General features: G+C 42.1%; 1 protein-coding gene across 9 annotated transcripts in view; it reads left to right on the top strand.

Annotated features, from left to right (window-relative positions):
* The window catches only part of FRMD4A (FERM domain containing 4A), a 466,908-nt gene that overhangs the window by 266,641 nt on the left and 178,751 nt on the right, over nucleotides 1-21,516 (top strand). For 8 of the 9 annotated variants that reach the window (XR_014261317.1, XR_014261318.1, XM_082452755.1 and 5 more), the window contains exon 2: nucleotides 4,704-4,769. Coding sequence is in view for 7 of the 9 variants with exons in the window: in XM_082452755.1 (XP_082308881.1) it covers nucleotides 4,704-4,769 (66 nt within the window). In the remaining 2 variants the exon portion in view is untranslated. Of the gene's footprint in view, nucleotides 1-419; nucleotides 1,286-4,703; nucleotides 4,770-21,516 lie in introns of those variants that run through there. The other variant, XM_082452757.1, reaches the window with a different exon arrangement.

The raw sequence follows: 21,516 nt of genomic DNA, 5'->3' as shown, positions 1-21,516 counted from the left end.
CAATCTAAGAAGAATTTGCTGAGAAGGAAGCTTCTCGAGCTCCATTTCCTATGGCAGACCTCAAAGTGTCCTTCATTCTTCTAGATTAAGTTTCCTTTTTTACATTTTTTTTTAAAATTTATTTATGGCTGTGTTGGGTCTTCGTTTCTGTGCGAGGGCTTTCTCTAGTTGTGGCAAGTGGGGGCCACTCTTCATCGCGGTGCGCGGATCTCTCACTATCGCGGCCTCTCTTGTTGCGGAGCACAGGCTCCAGACGCGCAGGCTCAGTAGTTGTGGCGCACGGGCCTAGTTGCTCCGCGGCACGTGGGGTCTTTCCAGACCAGGGCTCGACCCCGTGTCCCCTGCATTGGCAGGCAGATTCTCAACCACTGCGCCACCAGGGAAGCCCCCAACTGTCTTATTTTTGCCTCTTCATTCCTGTACATGTTCACGACAATTTTATTGGCTGCCTTTATAGTACACGTCTCATATTCTACTATGTTCACTTAAGCTCATGTTACAAATGCATTTCCATGTTTATATGTAGTTTTCGTGATTCGGTGTGTGTCTTAACAGCGAAGTTGGATAAGTGGGGTGGACACCTGACTTTCAAAATAACACATTTCTGTGTATCCTTTGGGGTCACAGTGCACTCGGCGGGCTTCTGCTTGGTATGGAATTGTACCGTAACAAGTCGATTTATGGCTGGAGTGGTAGCCAGCTGACATCTGCAAGAAGCCTTGTTCTCCAAAAGCATCTCCTTTGAGGGTGATGCCGGCCCTCCAGTTTGTGCCTGAGCAGCTGAAAACAAGAACAAGGAAAGCAATATTTGTTTACAATTGTTAGTATTCAGAAGAAAATTTCACTACGCCCAGGAAGCCAGACGAAGCTACAGACGTCCAGCCACTCTTTCTCCACACACACCCAGGATGGCAAACTTCTTCTGAACTGATGACGAGAATAGGCTGCTCCGATCTCCCATCCGTGCAGAATAGACAGGTCTCCCTTTTGAGAAGAAAAGTCACAGCTGTGCTGTCAAAAGAAAGTTGTGCTTTCAAAGACGTGATGATTCAAGGTTGAGTTTCGGTTTAGACTCACTTCTCTGTGCTGACTTTTCTCGGGGACAGTTTGCCTTCCAAAAGGGAGGCAGCTTGTAAATTTCCTATTAGAATAGGGAGTGTGCTTATAAATTCCTCAGGGCTTAGTAGTGAGATTTTGTTGAAGAGGAGAATGAAGTTGGAAGCTCCTTGGGTAGATCTTAACATCTGGATGCATAGCTACTTCTTTAAACTGCTGAGCAGATAAGGTGAGATTAAGGGAATGGGAATTATATGTTTCAGATTAAAATGAGAATCTCACGATACACTTTTAGGTATGGGTATGAACTCGGGGTCACATCACACTTTACATGCTTGGAAATATTTTGAGAAAATGATAGGCTACCTCTTCTTTATGACTGTGATTAGAACTTTATTTGATACAGTAATGTCTTGGGTACCAATTTTCCTTGGTTTTTATACAGCTTATTAGAACGTGAATAAGTAACTCAAGAACGTGTTTATACCCTTAACTTTTTATAGTAAAAGGAAGTTCAAAACTTTGTGCTTTAAATATGCACAGGACAAGCAGAATTGCTTTCTAAAAATTCCTTAAAATTGTCCCCACCTTTCAGAGAATTTTCTCAGATTGTTAATAAATGTTTTTGAAGGAATTCCAAAATAATATGCCAGGTGGTTGTAGCACTCTCCTTTCTAGAACTCCCTCTCTGTTGATCTTGAGTTCTTCCTAATGAGAACTCAAGTGCTAAATATCTAAAATGCTATCCAAAGTACCTGTGCAGTTGCTGTCAGCTGCCCTATTGAAACTTGAACATTTTGGGTGCACTTTTCTTTTTCTTTTTTTCTTTTTTTGTCTGCGTTGGGTCTTCGTTGCTGCGCGTGGGCTTTCTCTAGTTGCGGTGAGCGGGGGCTACTCATCGATGCGGTGCACGGGCTTCTCATTGCGGGGGCTTCTCTTGTTGCGGAGCACGGGCTCTAGGCACTCAGGCTTCAGTAGTTGTGGCACGTGGGCTGCAGTAGTTGTGGCTCGCGGGCTCTAGAGCGCAGGCTTAGTAGTTGTGGCGCATGGGCTTAGTTGCTCCGCGGCATGTGGGATTTTCCTGGACCAGGGCTCGAACCCGTGTCCCCTGCATTGGCAGGTGGATTCTTAACCACTGCGCCACCAGGGAAGCCCTGGGTGCACTTTTTTGCTAAAAGAATAATTTATACATTTTGGTATGGAAGCATATATTTTAGTGTAATTTAAAATTATAGTAGTTTTCTTTGAATTTAGAGGGGTCAATTATTGAGATGAAGCTGATAGATTTTTTTTTCCAGCAAAGTTTTTTATTTACTTTGTAAAACTTGTTTTCTTTTTTTAAATTGAGATATAGTTGACTTATAAGATTATATTAAGGCATGCAACATAATGATTCGATATCTGTATATATTGTGAAGTGATCACCACAGTAAGTCTAGCTAACATCTGTCCCCATATATGTTACAAAATTTTTTTCTTGTGATGAGAACTTTTAATATCTGCTGTCTTAGCAACTCTCAAATATACGACACAGTATTATTCATTATAGTTAGCATGCTGTACAATACATTCCCAAGTCTTATTTATTTTAACTGGAAGCTTGTACTTTTTGACCCTCTTCCCCAGTTCACAACCCCCATGTCCATCCCATGTCTTTGGCAACCACCAGTGTGTTCTCTGTATCTAGGGGCTCATGGTTTTTTGGTTCTGTTTGTTTGTTTTAGATTCCACATATAAGTGAGATCATACAGTATTTGTCTTCTTCTGTCTGACTTATTTCACTTAGCATAATGCCCTCCAAGTCCATCCATGTTGTCACCAATAGCAAGATTTCCTCTATTTTACGGCTGAATCATATTCTTATGAATCACTGTGAGTGATAATATATATGACTTGATGGAAGCGTGACTAATAATATGACTTCGATGCCTTCTTCAGGTGAAGGAGAAAAAATTCTCTCGTAGGAGTATGCAGCAGCTTTGCACGTGCCGATGATCAGGGAATGAGCCGGGTTGGGCAAGAAGAGAAGAGGCCACCTTCTGTGTGTTTCCTGGAGGAGGCGCTTCCAGGAAGGGACTCTGATGCCCATGTAGTGAGGCAGGGCCGGAATTAGCCCATGTGCATCCTTCCTTTGGATCTGCATGAAGTGGCTGGTAGCTGGGGAAGAAGAAGGTGGTTTCAGTGGGGGCTACAGTCAGATTAAAAATCCAAGGACCGAAAGGAGTCCTTGGGTCTTCTGGTCCTGGCAGCTGTACTGGGGCAGCTCATGAGCACCAGTTGTTATATTTTCAGGAATTTTGTGCTCCGCTTGTAAAACATAGGCATTATTAACACTGAATTATATAAACTTACAGTTAAATAAATTATATTAAAAACAAGGGTAATGAATACTATAATAACCACATAAATCAATCCGCTTCCTAATTATTTTACTGTCCTTTGCTAGCATCTACACTCTTGAGGTGTGTGTATTGGTTTTTGTTTTGTTTTGTTTTGTTTTGAACTTACTAGATTACTGGTTTATTATAAAAGGACAAAACTCAGGAACAGCCAGGTAGAAGAGATGCACAGGGAAGGTATGGGGAAGGGGCATGCCCTCTCCCAGCGGCATTCTATCTGCAGGTGGTGTGTATTATATCTGTCTGTTAGAAACACTCAGTGTTGTCCTGACAGTAGCTTGAAATCAGAGATGGTGAAGATACTTGGAGCGGCAAGACACTTTTTGGTTAGAGTGGTGTCCAGCTGTGACATCTACCAGAAGGCTTGCTCTTCAGAGGATTTCCTTTGAGGGTGATGCCAGGGCTCCAGCAAATGCTACTAAGTAAAACTCTCTCCTTCCAGAAAGCCAACTGTTAAACATTCACCAGCACTCCCATTGGGCCTGCCCACTCGCTTTTGTATCTGAGATTGGGGTGCAGAGATGAACAGAGGCTTGTTCAAAGTCCTGCAGCCAATAAGCGGGGGGGCTAAGATTTGTCTTGGGTCTTCCAGTTCCTGCCAAGATGCTCTTTCTATATTACACAGATATGTTAGTGGTGAAAGGCACAAGCGTCAGGGGTCAAGTTCAGCTGTGAGCACTTATCTCCAGGCTTCCTGTAACATAAGTGAAAGCTCTGTACGGAGTAGAGTCATAAATGAGGAGAGGGGATGATTAACACAGAAATCAAATGCAGTTGCCAGTGGGGTGGTCGTCTGCTCCCTGCGATCAGTTAGGGGGATAAGTCGAGAGGTGGAGAGACCAGATACTGAACTGTGTCCCTAATGCATGGTGATAAAATTATTGAATGGAAGAATGACTCAAGAATGAAGAACATTTATCACTACCTGATATTATGTTATATACGCATTTGCTAATTTATTTTACATCTCCCCCGTAAGAATGTAAGCTCCATGAGGGCAGACACCTAGTCTTGTGTGCTGCTATACACCCAGCTCTCAGAATAGTGCTTGGCACACAGAAAATGCTCAATAAATATTGTTGAATGAATGAATGACCCAATCCTGCTGCATCTTGGCCTCATATGGCTCCAACTCCCAGGGGAAGTTTTGCCCAGAGGAACGTGCCTGGTGACATCCAGCATTGGGGACCCTCTAACCTGTGAAAGGCAGCTAGACTGTTGGTGACCATCATTTCTCTTTTCTCTTAGATGACGGAAGGCCGTCGATGTCAAGTACATCTTCTTGATGACCGGAAGCTGGAACTCCTAGTACAGGTAAATGACTTTTGGCCAACTTTCTAAGTTTCTTCTGTGACTGATATCGTTCAGACTTTGATTCAGCTGAAGGGTGGGTGAGAATATAAACTATTTTAAAACCTCTATTAAAATCTACGAGTGAGGACTGGGGCACACCGTGGTATTCGTGTGTGTGTGCGAGTGCTATTTTTGTTCATTCTGTTTCTTTGTGCACCACGCCTAAGGCATTCGAGGCCAGATGTAGATCTAACCTATTGTTACAAATCTCTAGAAAAGGAAATTCCACAACTGCCATTAACTAATCTTTCTACATGGAAGGAGTTAACTATAATATAACCTAGAGAACTCTTGCTACAATTAAGACTGATTTTGTCATCTTCCTGGCTCAGAGGGGAGAAACAGTTTGTTGTTTTCAAGTTACGCCTTCATAGATGTGAAGAAAGAAAAACGATCTCTTGGCTCTGTCTTCCCTCTAAGGGCTCAGTAACCCCCGACCCCCGCCCATAGGTCATCACTGTCATTGCCGTTGACCATCTATATGTCAGTTAACACACAGGAAATCAATCCATTTATCCCCAAACTAAGAACATATCAGTGGCAGAGAGGTCAGAGCAGGAATTGGAATCATAGACCCTGATTTTGTTCAGCTTCAAAAAATACGTATCATTGTTTTCCTCAAAGCCCCAAAGAATGAAGTTTCCAAACTTGATTTAAAGAACTTAATTCTAAATCTGTTGCTTGCTTCCAGCTTTTCTAACTCTACTTGCTTGATATTCTCCAATGTCTATAAAATTCTCAGGGCAGTGCTCCTTATCCCCCCTCATATTTTGCCCTGAAGAAGCTACAGTACATCAGGAGGTTGAAATGACGCCCAGACACTCAGATCTCTTACTTGTACTTGCTGCTGGGATTTGAAAATGTTCAAACTGCTAACTTAAAGAGTGAATAGTTTTAATAAGATTTCAATTATAAAGGTATTACAAATGCAGTGTAGGAAAGAGAGAAGCCGTAGGAAGAAGCTCAAAACCATAACATACTAGTTTGACTACTATTCTCACTTTGGCAGATTTCTTTCCAGCTTTTTTCATGTTTGTATTTCTTACATGGTTGTAATCATAATGTGTGAGTAATTCTCTATTTTATTTTTTTCACTTAACGTCTTTCATTAGCCTTTTCCAAGTTACTTAAGTTGTCATCTCTGTTAATAGCTGCATAAATTCCGGAAATGGATATTCTATTAGTATCAAATCGTTTGCCCATTTGGGTCCATTGAAGGTTTCTTTACAATTTTTCCACTATTACAAGTAAATGCTGTGATTAATTTATCTACCTGTGTAGGGTTCTTTCACATTTTGGATTACGTCCTTGTTAGACTAGATTCAGAGGATCACATTCGTATTAAGAGTTAAAACCTCCGCTTGGATTTGGAGGGTGGGGCAGTGGACAGGACTGCAAAGTGAGCAAGATCTCTTCAATTAGCAGCGTCACTAACTAACAAAGCACTTGGAGCTTTAAATTGTTAAGAATCATCTTCAGATGCTTAGAGGTGAGTGGTCTGGTGTGTTTTAGATGCTTTTTTTATACCAACTCTTAAAGGCTTAGAAAGCGGCCACCCTCTTAAATAGGAATTAAGACCTCAAGTGGCAGTGAAATGACAATCCGTTGGCCAGCCTGCCCTGGGAACGTATGATTGGGGGCATCTGAAGTGGACCCGAGTCACAGAAAAGAGATGTAATTACTGATGTACAGCAGTTTTGAAAAGGTCATCCTCAACCCTTCACCATCAAGAAAATGTTGATTTAGGCTAAACAAGAGAAGTTCATACTCTTCCCATCCCTTTTTAGAACATGCTTCAAATGTTATTCCCTCTTCCTAGAACACTCCTTCCTGTACCCTCACCTCTGTCCCTGGATGGTTTCTGTTAAACTTTCAGTTCACAGCTTAGAAGACACTTTCCCCCCCCAAGGCTTTCCCTGGCCTCCCTGCCCCTCCCAGGTCTGGGTCTTACTGTTACCAAACCAGACTTGGGTCTACTCTCCTGCATGCAGTAAAGCTGACTGCTGATACCAAGTTGTGGTGAAGGGAAGTGCAGCATTTATTGCAGGCACCAAGCAAGGAGTTTGGGCAGCTAATATTCAAAAGGCCTGAACTCCCAATGGCTTTCAGGGAATGGTTTTTAAAGACAGGGTGAGGAAGAGGGTTGCGGGGTGTGTGATCAGCTCATGGACATTCTTCTGATTGGTTGGTGGAGAGGTAATCGGGAGTCAACATCATCAACCTTCTGGTTCCAACCAGTCTGGGGTCTGCGTGCTTGTGGTCAGCGTACAGTTAACTTCTTCCACCTGGTGGGGGGCTTAGTGCCTCCAAAACAGCTCAACGGATATGGTTCAGAATATTATCTATGGCCCTTGAGTCCTTGATTTTGTTTAATGGCTAAACGATTATTGTTTTCTCTGGCTTGACTGTTTTCCTTTGTTTTTGCATTTTCTCACTTCTCTGATTAAATTTGCTCTTTGGAACTTGGGGAAGGCCTAGGAGGCTAAAGTTCTTCTATAAACAAGAGGCAGGCGGAGGACATGGGGTGTCTGTCCCGGGAAGGCCCCTAGGGTCCTGCTCAGTGACGTTAGCTGTCACCCTTCCCCCTGAGGTTTCCCTCTTACTGTCACAACTCATCACAACTCACTGCCATCACCTGTTTACTTGTCAGCATTTCCCAGAGCCACCAACAATTTGAGGGCTGAGTCTGTGTCACGATCACTGTGTGTCCCCAGCACCCAGCCCAGTGCCTGGCACATAGGTCACTAAATAAATCCCTGTAGAATGAAAGAATGGGCAAATCCTAAGATACCGTGGAATTACCTCCCCCAAGGACCATAGAACCAATTGCTCTGCAGAGAACAACAACAACAACAAAAAAAACATGGAAGCAACCTAAATGTCCATCGATGGAGGAATGGATAAAAACAAGATGTGGTGCATATATACAATGGAACACTACTCGACCATAAAAGAGAACAAAATAATGCCATTTGCAGCGACATGGATGGACCTAGAGATTGTCACACTGAGTGAAGTAAGTCAGACAGAGAAAGACAAATATATGACATTGCTTATATGTGGAATCTAAAAAAATGGTACAAATGAACTTATTTACAAAACAGAAATAGAGTTACAGATGTAGAAAACAAACGTATGGTTACCAAGGATGAAAGGGAGGTGAGGAGGGATAAATTGGGAGATTGGGATTGACATATACACACTACTATATATAAAATAGGTAACTAATAAGGACCTACTGTAACCAGACAACCACAGAGATTATTTCCTGCACCGGTGCAGACCTGGCCACTGTGAATGGAAGCATTTCCCTTCTCTGGGTTACAGAGCACAATGGCGATAATCCCAACATTGAAGGCTTATTATAAAGCCGTTTGAGATTACATAGTGGAATCTGCACATTCAAATTCCTGTTGACCTTGAGTAAATCCCACATTACCTGTACAGGGGAAAGAACAAAGGTCAAGAGTGCACGTACGGGAATTTAATATTCGAAAGGCTTATCCCTAAATCCACAGGCAGGTCCCTGACACCCATGACATTACCATGTAACTCCCTAAGTCCTTAAATTGCACTTCAGGACAGCTGGAACGATGCTATGACACAAGGATGTCATTCAGTAACAAGTCAGGCCTTCAACTTTGGTCATCCATTTGGACTTTGTTCAGCTGCGTCACACTCCCATCCAACCCGGAGACAATGGCATTTGCTCTGTTGCCCAAAACTGTTTCAACCAATTAGAAATGAACTCGAAAAAGCCTGCATCAAAATGAGAGAGGCCACCATCGTGTACGTCTCTCAATCAACCTCTTCTTGATGCTTCTATAACCAGACAAGAGGGTGCCATGCATGTTTTGTATTAAACTGAACTTCTCACGTCTGGTCTTCATACAGTTATTCCTTTAAAATGACTTTCTTCACTTTTTTTCTGACCTGAATGCATGTTTAAGGGAGCATTTTGGAAGCAAAGAAAGAGAAATGTGCTTTAGCCTTAGTGAGAGTCATTGCAATAAGATGGAGAAGAATTTCCTGACAGTGAGGGTCGGTTGGTGGAGAACTGGAAGCCATAAATGGGAAGATTCTGGGCCCTTTCTCTTGGGTTTTTTAAAAATAGAGTAGATTTTCGCTAGATTGGAATGCCTGAGGTGTGGTCCTTCCTTATTAGGGTCTCTTGAGGCTTATGATACTATATGACATCCTGTCCTACAGGAAGAAAGGCCAGTGCAAGAAAAACAGACCTGTTTTTTAAAGCCCTTTCCCAGCACTTTAGATGAGTGGGTATTATGCTCTGTTGGCAGAATTTCTTCCCTTTGATGATAGAGCGAATTAGAGTCCTCTCCATCCCCCACCTCTGCCACAGTGGGAGCTGTGATGTGGGGCAGATCCTAGGATTACCGTGTCTCTCTAACCCCATCTCTAAGTGGCCATTGGCAGCACGTTTATAACTGTCTACTTCATTAAAATAGAGGAACAGAGTGTCCTGTGATTCTGAGAAATGGAACAAACTTCAACAAGTCAGTGTTTTTCAAGAGAATTAAAGATAGTAGCTAGACTATTGTTCTAAGTTACATGGTGTCCCTAATCTTGAGAAAACCAGTGGGACAGAAACATCAGGAGAGATTTAACGCTACACTGCAGAGTACATTGGAGCCCTTGAAATGTGGCCAGTCCCAATTAAGATGGGCTGTGAGTGTAAAATATGCACCAGATTTTGAAGCTTCATATTTTTTTAAATAAAAGGAAAATATCTTATTAATGATTTTTATATCGATGATTCCATGTTGAAATGATAATATTTGGGGTGAGATGAAAGAAAATACATAATTAAAATTAATCTCACCTATTTCTTGTTCCTTGTTTCATGTGGCTACTAAAAACGTTAAAATTTGCTATTGGGCTCCCATGATATTTCTGTTGGACAGCGATCTTTTTTTTTTAAAAAAATAGATCTTCATTGGAGTATAGTTGCTTCACAGTACTGTGTTAGTTTCTGTTGTACAAAAAAGTGAATCAGCTATACATATACATATATCCCCATATCCCCTCCCTCTTGCGTCTCCCTCCCGCCCTCCCTATCCCACCCCTCTAGGTGGTCACAAAGCACCGAGCTGATCTCCCTGTGCTATGCGGCTGCTTCCCACTAACTATCTGTTTTACATTTGGTAGTGTATATATGTCCATGCCACTCTCTCATTTCGTCCCAGCTTACCCTTCCCCCTCCCCATGTCCTCAAGTCCATTTGCTATGTCTTCGTCTTTATTCCTGCCCTGCCACTAGGTTCATCAGTACCATTTTTGTTTTTTTAGGATTCCATATATATGCATTAGCATATGGTATTTGTTTTTCTCTTTCTGACTTACTTCACTCTGTATGACAGATTCTAGGTCCATCCACCTCACTACAAATAACTCAATTTCGTTTCTTTTTATGGCGAATAATATTCCATTGTATATATGTGACACATCTTTATCCATTCATCTGTCGATGGACATTTAGGTTGCTTCCATGTCCTGGCTATTGTAAATAGAGCTGCAATGAACATTGTGGTACATGACTCTTTTTGAATTATGGTTTTCTCAGGGTATATGCCCAGTAGTGGGATTGCTGGGTCGTATGGTAGTTCTATTTTTAGTTTTTTAAGGAACCTCCATACTGTTCTCCATAGTGGTTGTATCAATTTACATTCCCACCAACAGTGCAGGAGGGTTCCCTTTTCACCACACCCTTTCCAACATTTATTGTTTCTAGATTTTTTGATAATGGCCGTTCTGACCGGTGTGATGTGATACCTCATTGTAGTTGTGAATTGTATTTCTCTAATAATTAGTGATGTTGAGCATCTTTTCATGTGCCTCTTGGCCATCTGTATGTCTTCTTTGGTGAAATTTCTATTTAGCTCTTCCACCTATTTTTTAATTGGATTATTTGTTTTTTGATATCGAGCTCCATGAGCTGTTTGTATATTTTGGAGATTAATCCTTTGTCCATTGTTTCATTTGCAAATATTTTCTCCCATTCTGAGGGTTGTCTTTTCGTCTTGTTTATGGTTTCCTTTGCTGTGCAAAAGCTTTTAATTTTCATTAGGTCCTATTTGTTTATTTTTATTTTTATTTTCATTATTCTAGGAGGCGGGTCAAAAAAGATCTTGCTGTGACTTATGTCAAAGATTGTTTTTCCTATGTTTTCCTCTAAGAGTTTTATAGTGTCTAGTCTTACATTTACGTCTTTAATCCATTTTGAGTTTATTTTTGTGTATGCTGTTAGGGAGTGTTCTAATTTCATTCTTTTACATGTAGCTGTCCAGTTTTCCCAGCACCACTTATTGAAGAGGCTGTCTTTTCTCCATTGTATGTTCTTGTCTCCTTTGTCGTAAATTAGGTGACCATATGTGCGTGGGTTTATCTCTGGGCTTTCTATCCTGTTCCATTGATTTATATTTCTGTTTTTGTGCCAGTACCTTACTGTCTTGATTACTGTAGCTTTGTAAGTACAGTTTGAAGTCGGGGAGCCTGATTCCTCCAACTCCATTTTTCTTTCTCAAGATTGCTTTGGCTATTCGGGGTCTTTTGGGTTTCCATACAAATTGTAAAATTTTTTGTTCTAATTCTGTGAAGAATGCCACTGGTAATTTGATAGGGATTGCATTGAATCTGTAGATTGCTTTGGGTAGTATAGTCATTTTCACAATATTGATTCTTCCAATCCAAGAACATGGTCTATTTCTCCATCTGTTTATGTCATCTTTGATTTCTTTCATCAGTGTTTTATAGTTTTCTGAGTACAAGTCTTTTGCCTCCTTCGGTAGGTTTATTCCTAGGTATTTTATTCTTTTTGTTGCTATGGTAAATGGGATTGTTTCCTTAATTTCTCTTTCTGATTTTCCGTTGTTAGTATATAGGAATGCCAGAGATTTCTGTGCAGTAATTTTGTATCCTGCAGCCTTACCAAATTCACTGTTTAGTTCTAGTAGTTTTCTGGTAGCATCTTTAGGATTTTCTATGTATAGTATAATGTCATCTGCAAACAGTGAAATTTTTACTTCTTCTTTTCCAATTTGTATTCCTTTATTTCTTTTTCTTCTCTGATTGCCATGGCTAGGACTTCCAGAATTATGTTGAATAAGAGTAGCAAGAGTGGACATCCTTGTCTTGTTCCTGATCTTAGTGGAAATATGTTCAGTTTTTCAGCATTGAGTATGATGTTGGCTGTGGGTTTGTCATATATGGCCTTTATTATGTTGAGGTAGTTTCCCTCTATGCCCATTTTCTGGAGAGTGTTTATCATAAATGATTGTTGAACTTTGTCGAAAGCTTTTTCTGCACCTATTGAGATGATCATATGGTTTTTATTCCTTAATTTGTTAATGTGGTGTATCACATTGATTGATTTGCATATATTGAAGAATCCTTGCATCCCTGGGATAAATCCCACTTGATCATGGTGTATGATCCTTTTAATGTGCTGTTGGATTCTGTTTGCTAGTATTTTTTGTTCAGGATTTTTGCATCTATGTTCATCAGTGATATTGGTCTATAATTTTCTTTTTTTGTGATATCTTTTTCTGATTTTGGTATCAGGGTGATGGTGACTTCATAGAATGAATGTGGGAGTGTTCCTCCCTCTGCAGTTTTTTGGAAGAGTTTGAGAAGGATGGGTGTTAGCTCTTCTCTAAATGTTTGATAGTATTCGCCTGTGAAGCCATCTGGTCCTGGACTTTTGTTTGTTGGAAGATTTTTAATTGCAGTTTCAATTTCATTACCTGTGATAGGTCTGTTTCTATTTTCTAATTCTTCCTGGTTCAGTCTTAGAAAAGTGTACGTATCCAAGAATCTTTCCATTTCTTTGTGGTTGTCCATTTTATTGACATATAGTTGTTTGTAGTAGTCTCTTATAATCCTTTGTATTTCTGCGGTGTTAGTTGTGATTTCTCCTTTTTCATTTCTAATTTTATTGATTTGCGTCCTCTCCCTTTTTTTCTTGATGAGTCTGGCTAAGGGTTTATCAATTTTGTTTATCTTCTCAAAGAACCAACTTTTAGTTTTATTGATCTTTGCTATTGTTTTCTTTGTTTCTATTTCATTTATATCTGCTCTGATCTTTATGATTTCTTTCCTTCTACTGACTTTGGGTTTTCTTTATTCTTCTTTCTCTAGTTGCTTTAGGTGTAGGGTTAGATTGTTTATTTGAGATATTTCTTGTTTCTTGAGGTGAGATTGAATTGCTATAAACTTCCCTCTTAGAACTGCTTTTGCTGCGTCCCATAGGTTTTGGGTCATCGTGTTTTCATTGTCATTTGTTTACTTTTACTGTGTACTTTTTATTTCTTCTTTGATTTCTTCAGTGATCTCTTGGTTATTTAGTAGCGCACTGTTTAGCCTCCATGTATTTGTGTTTTTTACAGGTTTTTTCCTCTAATTGATTTCCAATCTCATAGCATTGTGGTCAGAAAAGATGCTTGATACAATTTCAATTTTCTTAAATTTTCCGAGGCTTGATTTGTGACCCAAGATGTGATCTATCCTGGAGAATGTTCCATGTGCACTTGAGAAGAAAGTGTATTCTGCCACTTTCGGGTGGAATGTTCTATAAATGTCAATTAAAACCATCTGGTCTGTTGTGTCATTTAAAGCTTGTGTTTCCTTATTTATTTTCTGTTTGGATGATCTGTCCATTGGTGTAAGTGGTGTGTTAAATTCCCCTACTATTATTGTGTTACTGTCGATTTCCCCTTTCATGGTTGTTAGCATTTGCCTTATGTATTGAGGTGCTCCTACGTTGCATGTGTAAACATTTATAATTATTGTATCTTCTTGGATTGATCCCTTGATCATTATGTAGTGTCCTTCCTTGTCTCTTGTAACAGTCTTTATTTTAAAGTCTGTTTTATCTGATACGAGTATTGCTACTCCAGCTTTCTTTTGATTTCCATTTGCATGGAATATCTTTTTCCATCCCTTCACTTTCAGTCTGTATGTGTCCCTAGGTCTGAAGTGGGTCTCTTGTAGACAGCATATATATGGGTCTTGTTTTTGTATGCATTCAGCCAGTCTGTGTCTTTTGGTTGGGGCATTTAATCCATTTACATTCAAGGTTATTATTGATATGTATGTTCCTATGACCATTTTCTTAATTGTTTTTGGTTTGTTTTTGTGGGTCTTATTCTTCTCTTGTGTTTCCCACCTAGAGAAGTTTCTTTAGCATTTGTTGTAAAGCTGGTTTGGTGGTGCTGAATTCTCTTAGCTTTTGCTTGTCTGTAAAGCTTTTGATTTCTCCATCGAATCTGAGTGAGATCCTTGCTGGCTAGAGTAATGTTGGTTGTAGGTTTTTCTGTTTCATCACTTTAAGTATATCCTGCCGCTCCCTGGGTCATTTCATCCGTTTGAACTCAGTTTCTAATTGATACAGTGAAGATGTACAGATTTGACACATGACGAAGAGTTTCTACAACGTGTCGAAGCCTGAGGGTATCAGGTGTGGAAGAAACTTAGACAGAAGCAGATTAAGTAATTCTTGCCTTCTCATCACTTATCTCTGTCTGACAAAGATGCTAGTGATACTGGCTTAAAGGTTAAGTAAGTTAATATGAGCTCTGAATAAAGCAGCACTGAAGGCAAAGTAAATATTCTTACCTATAATGGGCTTAAAAAATACAACCTGGATATGACTTGTTAAGAAAACCTGGAGCTCTGTTAGTGCTACATGGAATAAGTGAACAGCCCTGGGTTCTCTGCATGTGCACACACACCCACATACACACCCATATACACACACACCCTCTCCCCCCCATCCTCCACTACTTCTGTGGTTTATCATGTTCTTCTGTAAAAATACAAAGGATTGTTCTCTACCAAGGAAGCCAGGAATTCCCCCAGAACACACTTTGCCAAGAAAAGAAATATACAGAGTTGATTCTGTATCTTCTCCACCGAGAAGGGTGGTCTGCTCCACTCGCTGGCCCGTCTGCTGAAGCGTGAGCTGGCTCGGCCATCTGCTTCTGTCTGGTCTGAAGTCACCAGGAGGTGCAGTTTCAGCCAGGGGTGGGAAGCCCTGTGCAGAAGCTGGGAGCAGACCGAGGGCCTGGGGCGTGATGAACCTTCTGTCCGGGACCTCCCAGGCCACCAGCCCACCTCATAAAACGAGCCAGAGGGGGAGTCAAGCAGCACTGCTTTGGGCTGACCTCAGACGTCACTGTGAGTACCGTCACCATTTATCAAGCTTCTCGCTGCAAAGCTGGGCACTCCCCCAAATGAGCCAAACAGATGTCTTTCCAGCCCCTGGGGGAGGCTGATAATATTTAACATCTTAAAGGCACATGGTGAAGCAAATAGATGTTAAGGTATAGATTAGAGGTGGCGAACATAATGGTATGAAATGGTCACTCTACATGGAATCAAAAGCTCATTTAGTGGCTTGGAGAAATAAGAAATAGTCCTTAAAGTATACCCTTGGGAGCCACGAGCAGCTCACGAGTTTCCCCCTTTGGCGAGAAGAGGGAGGGGCCTGTACATCCTCCCTTCTGCATCAAGGGCCTTTCTGGAAGAGTTGGTGAACTCTGCTGTGCTTGACAACAAAAGAGAATCCCAGTCTCCTGGCAGGGCTGTGACAGAGGAGTGTCAGGATATGGCAGATTGATGCAATCATCCAGGGGCCCCACCCAGACACGCATCCCAACATACACGCACACACAGGTCCAGGAGCAGGCAGCTCAGCCGGCCACAGGGCGAGGAGGGGAAACCATCTCCCAGGCAGTTGGGGTCCAGGCTCCGGCTGCCTAGCAGTATCCCCTTCTTTGCCCCCCTCCCCTACCTTACCCTCCTTCCATGCCCACCCCTCCGTTTCTGTGCCCCATTCTCCCTTGATGTTAATTTTAACCAGCCTTTAAATGTACTGCTTGGAACGATTTGAAACGGCCAATATTTGGCTGACTTTGTCCTGCTGAAAGGACAGCTTTATGGGGTTGTGTGGAGGACGAGAAAGGAACTTTTAAGAGAGGAAGACAGTGCATCTCCTCCCCTCCCAGGAACGAGCCTCTGGAAAGTTGACATCGCGGCTTGGTTTTGTGTGTGTGTGTTACTGCTGAGTTATTTGTTTCTTTGATCCCTTCACAAACTCGTTTCCACAAACCCTCTAAGGTAGCCCAAGGCAGTGTTGGCAGAAAGGAGCCTTGGGAGACGGGTGGGAACTGTGGCCTGCTGGTTTAGCATCTCTGGTCAAGAGGGATGAGAAAGGTGAGGGATAAAGACGAGCTCAACGCACAGTGCAGGTCAGCAAAATGTGAATAATTGTGCTTATAGGGGAAAGACACACAAAACACACACGCATGCGTACCCACTGCCCTCACCCTCACCCCACCCCCCAGGGGGTGTGGAGATGGAGAGGGAGCTGGCCATCTGGAAAGGGTGGCTTCACAGGAATCTGGGCGTTAACAAATCTGGGTGTTGTTTTGTTTTTCACCGCTAACTCGCAGATTGATTTTTGGCACATGGCTCATTTCAAGTACGTGCGCATTTGGTGAATCTCTATTATTCATCTTTCCCTGCGCTGTGCAGATCTCAGTGTGCCTCCCTTTGGGGCAGGAGGTCATGTCTAGAGGTGAGAAATGATTATTTGGGCTGTACGACTTTTTACACATCCAGGGGTGGGTGTTCTTAATTCTAAAATGGGCTGCATGTTCTCACGACTTGCTCTCCAGTGACCGCGACAGCCCCCCTTTCTCTGTGCAGTTATACCAAGGGCACCCCGTCCTCCATAATAAGGAGACAGTGCAGGAGGATTCGGGGGGCAGAGCTGTGCTTTCTGGCAGCCTTTGCTGCAACTCGTCCCATCTGGCCCAGAGATGGACGGAAGGGAGGGAGATGGGGGAAGCGATCCCCTCTCCTGGGAAATACGGTGTGATCCGTATCAGAGGTGGTGGAGAAGGAATCGGAGGTCTGGGGACATCTCAGCTGCTCTGTGCTTTCCCCTGCCTCTTCCACTGCTGTGGCCCTGCCTCAGAGCCCTTGAATCTCTCTGCTGTCCAGTTTCCTCACTTGCCCAGCAAAGACCTAACAATTTAGCTGTCAAACAACACGGGAGATTTCCAATCTTTCCAAAGCCCCCGTCTCACACCTCAGCCACCTCCTAGGTACAGGCAGACCGCGGAGATATTGCAGGTTTGGTTCCAGGGACTGCAAAAAAGCAAGTCGCACAATGCTTTGTCTTTCTCTGTCTGACTTATTGCACTATGCATAGTACTCTCCAGGTCCATCCGTGTTGTTGCAAAAAAATTTTCATTCTTTTTTATGGCTGAGTAATATTCCTTTGTGTGTATGTGTGCGTGTGTGTGTGTGTCATGACTTCTTTCTTTTTAATTTATCTTATTGAAGTATATTTGATTTACAATGTTGTGTTAATTTCTACTGTACAGCAAAGTGATTCAGTTATGCATAGATATATATTCTTTTTTATATTCTTTTCCATTATGGTTTATTACAGGATACTGAATATAGTTCCCTGTGCTGTACAGTAGGACCTTGTTGTTTATCCATTCTCTATATAATAGTTTGCATCTACTAACCCCAAACTTCCAGTACATCCCTCCCCCACCCCCCTCCCCCTTGACAACCACAAGTCTGTTCTCTATGTCTGTGAGTCTGTTTCTGTTTCATAGATATGTTATTTGTGTCATATTTTAGATTCCACATGTAAGTGATATCATACGGTATTTGTCTTTCTCTGTCTGACTTATTTCACTAAGCATAATACTCTCCAGGTCCATCCATGTTGTTGCAGATGGCAAAATTTCATTCTTTTTTATGGCTGAGTAATATTCCTCTGTGTGTGTGTGTGTGTGTGTGTGTGTGTGTGTGTATCATGATTTTTTTATCCATTCATCTGTTGATGGTCACTTGAGTTGCTTCCATTATCTTGGCAATTGTAAATAATGCTGCTGTGAACACTGGGGTGCCTGTATCTTTTCAACTTAGTGATCTCATTTTCTTCAGATACATACCCTGGAGTGGGACTGCTGGATCATATGGTAGCTCCATTTTTAGTTTTTTGAGGAACCTCCATACTGTTCTCCATAGTGGCTGTACCAGTTTACGTTCCCACCAGCAGTGGTACCAGGGTTCACTCTTCTCCACATCCTCGCCAACATGTATTATTTGTTGTCTTTTTGATGATAGCCCGTCTATAAAAATATCGAATCACTATGTTGTACACCTGAAACTAATATAATATTATAAATCAGCTATACTTCAGTTTTAAAAATTACGTTTACACTAGTCTATTAAGTGTACAATAGCATTGTCTAAAAAAATGATGTACGTAGTTTAATTTAAAAATACTTTACTGCAAATACAACATTGTAGAGCAACTATACTTCAATAAAAAAATACTTTATTGCTAAAAAATGCTAACCATCACCTGAGCCTTCAACAAGTCGTAATCTCTGCTGGTGGAAGGTCTTGCTGACTGATCAAGGCAGTGGTAGCTGAAGACCAGGGCAGCTGTGGCCATTTCTTAAAAGAAGACAACAGTGAATTTTGTCACATCGGTTGACTCTTCCTTTCACGAACAGTTTCTCTGGAACATGCAATGCTGTTTGATGGCATTTTACCCGCAGTAGAACTTCTTTCAAAATTGGAGGCAGTCTTCTCAAACCCTGCCGCTGCTTCATCAGCTAGGCTTATGTCATGTTCTCAATCCTTTGCTGTCATCTCAACCACCTCCACAGCGTCTTCGCCAGGAGTAGCTTCCATCTGAAGAAACCACTTTCTTGGGCTTCCCTGGTGGCGCAGTGGTTGAGAATCTGCCTGCCAATGCAGGGGACACGGGGTCGAGCCCTGGTCTGGGAAGATCCCACATGCCGCGGAGCAACTAGGCCTGTGAGCCACAACTACTGAGCCTGCGCGTCTGGAGCCTGTGCTCCGCAACAAGAGAGGCCGCGATAGTGAGAGGCCCGCGCACCGCGATGAAGAGTGGCCCCCGCTTGCCGCAACTAGAGAAAGCCCTCGCACAGAAACAAAGACCCAACATAGCCAAAAATAAATATAAAAAAAGAAACCACTTTCTTTGCTCATCCATAAGAAGCAACTCCTCATCCATTAAAGTTTGATCACGAGATTGCAGCAATTCAGTCACATCTTCAGGCTCCACTTCTAATTCTAGTTCTCTTGGGGTTTCCACCACATCTGCAGTTGCAAGAGTGACGTCAAAGATAAATACAATGAATAATGAAAAAGTTTGAAATATCATGAGAATTACCAAAATGCGTCACGGAGACATGAAGTGAGCGAATGCTGTTGGAAAAATGGCTCTGATAGACTTGCTCAATTCAGGGTTGCCACAGACCTTCAATTTGTAAAAAACAAAACAAAACAAAAACAGAATATCTGCAAAGTGCAATAGACTGATGTGCAGTAAAACAAGGTTTGCTGTATGTGGAAGTGATCATCTAAGTGGCAGCTCCAACTCCACAGACCAGCCCCAGCACTTTCCATGCTCCTCTTGAAATCCAGGTCATCTTTTCTTTGCACCTGCTTTAAAGGTGAGCCCACCGTTCTCCAAGGCAGCCAAGCTTAGGAACCCAGGCTCCTTTTTTGACTTACTCCTCAACGCTTTTCCCTTCCTGAAGTCTTGCCGGGTTTTTCCCTCTTAAGGAAATACCTTCCTTCTCCAGTTCTGCCGTCACCCTTGTGGGTTTGCCATCGCCGGCATGCTCATTGTCACCGTCTGTTTGCCCTGGTCCTGTCGTAGCCTCCTCGCTCACCTCCGTAATTCCATCCCAGTTTGTCCTGCACATCACACCCAGGTTATTCTTTCTGAACTACTGCTTTGTAACATATCTCTGCCCAGAAGCCTTCAGTCGTCCATCCTGTTTGAATTCTTCTGTCGGACTCTTACTTCCCTCCATAACCTGACTTTGTCAAGAGCAGTGTATTAAAGAGATGAAGGGTGTCATTTTGCCCCAAACTGCCTCTTCCACTGGGTGTGCCCTGTGGTGTCGTAGGTGCTACCCTTGGGCCAGCAGAGCGGGGGTCCTAAACTTCACAATTGCAGGGAGTTGTGTGTATAGTGATAGACAGGTGTCGCCACGTGACCCGACTCTAGTCTTTTAGACCAGTGGTTCTCAAGCTGCTTTTAGTTCCAAAATCCTTTGTCCAAAATCATCTAAATGGAGGAAGTCTGAACCTCTCCGGCTTGTTCCTTACCCCTGATAGGGATTCCCCTGAGGGGGTCTCCACAGACCCCTCAGGGTTTGGAAATCAGTCTTCTAGTTAGAAACCAGCGGATGGAGAATATAAGTGTCCTTTGCTTTATGCAAATGAACACGTTCCTGAACAGTTCAATGTGACTTGAGCTTTAATTGCGTAAGTCAATTTTTAAATGCTTTGGGAAATTTTATAGCTTAGAGATTCATCATCACATTAGCTAACTGAGTACTTCTTTCTGTACCAAACTGTTCTAAGTGTTTCCTATATGCTGAATCATCAGATGATAATTAGCTCCATTATTCTTCCCATGGTTCAGATGAGGAAATTTCGGCACAGAGCAGCTAAGTAACTTATTCAGGGTGGCACAGCAGGGAAAGAGTAGATATCTGATTCAAAATCAGGCTGTCTGGCTCTGAGGAAGGGCCGCTTGTCACCAGTACACTGAGCGTACAGGTTCTGGGGCCAGATGGCCTGGCTTCAAAACCTGGCTGGAATTCAAAACAGTCAAGGTCCTGAAGTTACCGGCTTAACAGTTAGTAGCTCCATCACCTTGGTCAATCGTCCAGCCTCTTTAAGCTTCAGTTTCCTTAATAGTAACCTGGGAATCATTACTGCCTCCAGTCCTCCTGCTATAATTTCATCTGTAAATTGATACTAGAACCTGTCTCACAGAGTTATGATTAGGATTCAATGAATTAGAACATGTAACATGCTCAGAAGACTTCCTGGCACATCACGGGCCATCAGATGCCCAGGCTGGACCACTTAGTAGCTATGGTAACCTGGGCAAGCTACTTCCTTTGCTACCTCTCTGTAAAATGGGAATGTTAACTACCTCGGCCTTTGGGGAAATGCTACGTAATTTGTGGTGTTATTATGCCTAGGAAGTAATTGGTCTTCCTTATGACTCTGTACAAGACTTTACGGAGTTATTTCTAGAGTTCGGTGCAAATTCATTTGACAAGTGATGGGGTTGAGTGTCAATCAAAAATGTCTTAATTGCTTAACCTTTTAGGCTTCCCAGCACATTGTCCCCCGATCTTTTTATGAACACTGGTTATCACTTCTCATCCTTCCAATGTCATATACAACTCATATGACAAGGTCGTAGAGTTCAGGCAGGATATCAGTGGACATGTAACCATGCCGAGTACTGATAAGCATCTAGCTGAGTGAATTCGGTTGTGACTTCCAATTATGTCAAAGCATGCTAATCACTCGTCATTCTGGGGGATAAAATAGGAAAAAAATGATTTTGATGGTTGCAGCCTAGTATCTTATAAATGCCCCTATCCATAATACTTTACATTTAAAATGATCTTGAAGCATAAGCATATATAAATGGCTGTGACATGTGGGAGTGTAAAAACTGAAGGCAAACACTATGCCTCATGAACAAGTTAGTGATTGGTTTCCCAGCTCATGATTCACAATCTCAAATTTCCCCAAGTTCACGCATTTCCCATTAAGGGCTGTATCCTTCCCAGAGAGTGCGGCGCACTTGCCAGATT

The sequence above is a fragment of the Balaenoptera physalus genome, assembly GCF_965194825.1.
Source record: "Balaenoptera physalus genome assembly, chromosome: 2".
Classification (NCBI taxonomy): Eukaryota; Metazoa; Chordata; class Mammalia; order Artiodactyla; family Balaenopteridae; genus Balaenoptera; species Balaenoptera physalus.
This window is presented reverse-complemented; position numbering and strand designations above follow the sequence as displayed.